The 5,000-nt window shown below is 37.1% G+C and overlaps 1 protein-coding gene across 2 annotated transcripts in view; it reads right to left on the bottom strand.

Annotated features, from left to right (window-relative positions):
- LOC113809688 (protein Gawky) overlaps window positions 1-5,000 on the bottom strand; it is a gene marked incomplete at its 5' end in the record, with an annotated part of 59,118 nt that overhangs the window by 52,862 nt on the left and 1,256 nt on the right. Inside the window, 4 exon segments of one of the 2 annotated variants that reach the window (XM_070142332.1) lie at window positions 1,479-1,677; window positions 2,401-2,552; window positions 3,520-3,723; window positions 3,993-4,277. In XM_070142332.1, coding sequence (XP_069998433.1) covers window positions 1,479-1,677; window positions 2,401-2,552; window positions 3,520-3,723; window positions 3,993-4,277 — 840 coding nt within the window. 2 annotated transcript variants of the gene reach the window in all.

Genomic DNA, 5,000 nt, shown 5'->3' with positions numbered 1-5,000 from the left:
GAGAATGAGAGTGTGTGAGAGAATGAGTGAGTGTGTGAGAGAATGAGTGAGTGTGTGAGAGAATGAGTGAGTGTGTGAGAATGAGTGTGCGTGTGCGAGTGTATGTGTGTGTGTGTATGAGGGAGTGTGTGTGTGTGTGTGTGTGTGTGTGTGTGTGTGTGTGTGTGTGTGTGTGTGTGTGTGTGTGTGTGTGTGTGTGTGTGTGTGTGTAAGTGTGAGTGTGTGTGTGTGAGAGTATGTGAGTGAGTGTGAGAGTGTGAATGTGTGAGCAAGTGTGTGTGTGAAAGTGTGTGTGAAAGTGTGTGTGAAAGTGTGTGTGTGCGAGTGAGTGTGTGTGTGTGTTTGTGTGCACATGCATGCGCATTTTTTTTTGTGTGGGTGCGTGCAGTGTGTGTTTTCTGTTATTGTGAATATGTATATTTGATCAGCTCATACTATGTATATAAAAAAAAGGAATCCTGCATCTCTTCATGCTTTTTCTATTAAAAAAAAAAAACAGATGCTAGGTCTTGTCAAAAAATAATAATAATAATAAATAATAATAATAATAATGATAATAATAAATAAAATACAATGAAAAATAAAAAAATAAACAACTGTCACCATCACTACAAAATAATGGAATAATGTTTTGAAATATTCAGGTCACATCTGTAACACACACACATGTTGATCTGATCTCATCCCTGACCTCTGAAACATGAAGGAAAGCATATAAAAAGAGAAGGAGAGAGGGAGACCAAAAATAAAGTATATGAACTTTCCTGGACTCCAAAGAAATCACTACTACTTTTGCCCCAACTGTGGTGCTATAAAGAACTTTTGCACTGTATATATGTATATCTTATGTAAACATTTACATATATACTACCATGCTTACCTTATGTATAAGTAGCAAAACAATTAACAATTGAAAAAAAATAATAATAAATAAATAAAAGTATATTAAGAAAATACACACTTAGTATAATAGATAGCAAGCCTTAGAAATAAATGAATGTCTTGAAACTACTATTATCCCACAAGGAAAAGGAAAGAGAGAGAGAGAAAAAAAGAGAGCCAAATAAAAGTATCAAAATAAGAAGCTGCCTTTCTCAGTTTCATATTTTTGATGTGAAATAAGTAAAATAAAACCAAGTACACAAAATGCATGAACTATCGTACAAATACAACAGACAGACTGAGAAAAAAATATAAAAGGGTAAGGGATACATCCAGAACACAGACAAAGGATGAAAAATAAAATATGAATACAGGAGGCACAAATACGTGAAAAAAGGGAAAGAGGAGAGGAAAAGTAAACGAAAGATAGTGATGATATTACCAGTCGTTTAAGTAACTAATTGCTAGCACATAATAATGTCAACCATCACTAAACAAGTACATGCAAAACAACTAATAAATTTATGAATAAAAGATAATTATTCATATAATACCTTTACTTATAAAAAAAACAATTATTGTAATTTTTTATATACCATCCATGGTTTCCCTGGTTCAAATGGCTTGATATCAAGGCCATAAGACCCTGACGCGTTGGCTTGAGACGAAGCGACCCACCGAGAATCCATATTTGGCACCACCTTTTCTACACCAGGATTGTTAGCAACATCTACACTTCCTCCGCTGCTGCTTTCAGGCCAACCAGACTCAGAAGTCCGGTTCAGAGACCACGTGCTACAAAGAAAAAAGAAAAAGAAAAAATAAATATTTTCACTGTTCACCACCTACTCTACGGGCACAAATTGCTCAATAAACAACATTATGAGAGCCATCACATCATATTATTATTAACCCATTAACAACGGCTTAAGAATCTGACTAGTGGCCATTAACACTGGATTGTTGGTACACATCGACAGTTTCCCCATTTTGTGCGCGGCTTGTTCAGTAGTTTGCAGGCAACATTAGGCTCCTATGAGCTTTTATCTTAATATCACACAGACACACAGATACACACACACACACACACGTTTATCTTCACTTTCAGTCCTAATCCTTAAAAGTTTCACCACAGAAATTTTGTTACTATCGGAGAAAAACAAGCCCCATCAAATGAGCCACCAGCACGGGAATTGTCATGATGCGATGCCATCCACTGCATGGTCAACAACAGCTATTGCATGTACATACATGCCAACCGGCAGGAAGTGCTTAACCCACCCGCGCCGGGTACATTTTTGTAGCCAAAATTAAAATCCGGGCAGCTACAAAATCGGCGGGCGGAGCTTCCCCGGAGTCTGTCCGCCCGCCCGGCCGCGCGCCGCTTCTGCCGCGGAGCACGGCTCCGAGACAGCATATATATGACACCCGGGACGAATGGGTTAATAATAGAATGATAGACTCTCGTATACAACACAAAGAAATGCTATACAGAAGAAAGCAGGATCAGCAACTCACCTGTTAGAGGGTCCGAGCAGAGGTGTCAGGTTTGGAGATGACTGAGACTGAGGCATGGAAGGCTTTCCCGGAGCCCCAGGTGCACGAATGAAGTCGGGTTCATCGTTTTCTAGGGATGGCAACTTCCACTGGTGCAAGCGGCTTCCCTGTTGCTGAATTCATATCATATTGATTGTTAGGAACCTATTACAAACCAATAAATACTATTTACATACATTAATATGCAGAGCGAGGACTTGAAGGTAGCCCTCCAGAGTGATTTTATTTTTTCATTTGAAAAATCCGAAAAATTACAAATATGAAAATAATCTGGAAAATTTTACAAAATTTAAATCATGTGGTGACATTTAAGTAATAGTCACAACAATAAGGTTACCGAACATTTACTGATTGTAAAAATGCTCTGGAATAAAAGGTGTGGTTTTCACTAGCTTTTAGGCACCAGGCAGATCTCTTCAGCCTTTATAACTTATCAGTCCATGCTGAGGAATAAGTGTGGGATTCATGTCGAACAAAATGGAAGTAAAACAACAAAGGAAAGAAAAAGAAAACACATGAATATGAGAAAAGGCCTTTTCATTATACTACTTCGCCATACTGTCCTGAAGAAGCAGTATAACGAAGAGGCCTTCAGCCCATTCATGTTTTTTTGTTCTTCCCTTCCTTGTTTTACTCGCTGAGGATAAGAGCTGCAAGTAAGCTCTGACTTCTCAAGACAAAATCTTAAAATGTCTTTTTTACACTTAACCATCACTCCTCCAGGACAATTTGACCAACTTTATTGATGGTTTCTTGAGGGGGAGAATCTATTTTTCTAGCATAAAGTTTTAAAATTCTAAATATATTTTGAGGGGGGCATCTTCAGAACTATGTTTTATATATTTTTTTAAAACAAAATTTGGTTCATGTGTTTCCTTTGTTCACTATTCTGAATACAAATGTCGTGTTTCAGGGTCTTGCAATATTGCAATTTTGTACTTATTACACATTCACTGAGTGATTAATCTGACACTTAGCAGACACACACCATATAACAATGTCATTAATGTCCACCAACAAATAAATAAAGCACCACATAGTAGTGAAATTCAGCAAAAGCCTCTCAAATGAGCTAAATACCTGAACATTGATAATAGCTGGATTATTGTTGACTGCCAGGAAATCAAAGCTACTACACAGCTGATCTGGAAGACTGGGCTTGTTGAAGAAATCATTCTGGGTGCCAGGGGGACCGCCAGTCATATGAGAGTTGAGCTGCTGATGGTGATGTTGGTGCTGCTGTTGCTGCTTAACATAGAGAGCTTGCTGAGCAGCTATCTGATTCTGGAAGCAAAAGCAGAGAAACATTAATCCCTATTTTATTTAGAAAATAAATCTTATTTCCCTACTATTTAAAATAATATCTGATCCAAAGCAAAGTTCCCATTTTCAGAAAGAATAACTCAAATGAAGTTTATAATCTACAAAGTTCCTGTTTTCAGAAAGAATAACTTGAAAAAGTTAAAAACAGTAATAGTTCTAACTACATAATTTCACTAAGCTATTATCTAGTTTTAAAAAACAACAAAGTATATTGAAAAAGGCTTCTTTACCTGGAGATTCTGGATCTGCTGTTTGGTCTTGGTAATACTGACGTTGAGCGAAAGTAGAGTCTGTGACGAGTTCTTGTTAATGTGAGCCTGTGCCTGCCATATGGCCTGCTGCTGCGTGAATTTCTGAAGCATGTTGATATGCGAGAGCATGTTGTTGAGAAGCATGAGGGTAGTTGGTGCTAGAGGCTGGTTCAGGATCTGGGGGTTGAGGTAGCCCGCCTGCACTGCCATCTGGATGTGCTGCATCAGAGCACGTACATGTGGAGAATTGCCAGAGCTACCCTGCTGAAAAAAATAAAGGAATCCAGTGAGGCCATGTTCATCAAAGTATCTGTTTATTGAAGCCCTTAGCATATTTACAGTGCTGACTATTACTGAACTTATTGGATCTGGGTGATGCAACAGTCACATTATGAAAAATAGTGATATTCACTAATAACTTGCCATCAGAGTTACCATGGTAAATTTTACCAGTAGTCAGAGTACTTGTAACTTCTAGGAAGATTATGTCATTAATTGTTATATCGTCCAAAAATCAATATTTAAGCAAATTTTTTGGTTTGTTTTTATATCTGAAATACTAACTATAATGGCAAACACTCTAGACATGACAAAGAAATGCAAATTTCACATGTAACTAGCAAGAATAAAATCCACACAAATTCTTGTCAAATCATAGGTAGACATAGGTCTACATCAGACTGTAGAGTGCATGGAATGGATATCTAAGTGAACTCTAAAAGAATTATTGTTCCCTGATATAATAATTACAAATTCTACAGAAAACAATACCTTGCTGATATATGGACAACGTTAAACGAGTATAGCAACTGTGTCTGTTGGCATATAGGCAAAAGACAACAAACTCCAAAGTGCATGGGCAAGGAGCTTAAATATTTTCTTTATTTTTCTATAGATAGGGATGAATCAAAATTGTGTTTGGATCATATCTTTGTTTAGTAGTAATGAGAAATAAATCAATAAATTTAAGCTGTTTGGATTCTTTCT

This window comes from Penaeus vannamei, chromosome 29 (assembly GCF_042767895.1).
Source record: "Penaeus vannamei isolate JL-2024 chromosome 29, ASM4276789v1, whole genome shotgun sequence".
NCBI classification, from domain to species: domain Eukaryota; kingdom Metazoa; phylum Arthropoda; class Malacostraca; order Decapoda; family Penaeidae; genus Penaeus; species Penaeus vannamei.
The sequence above is the reverse complement of the archived record's forward strand: the minus strand, read 5'-3'. Positions and strand labels throughout refer to the sequence as shown.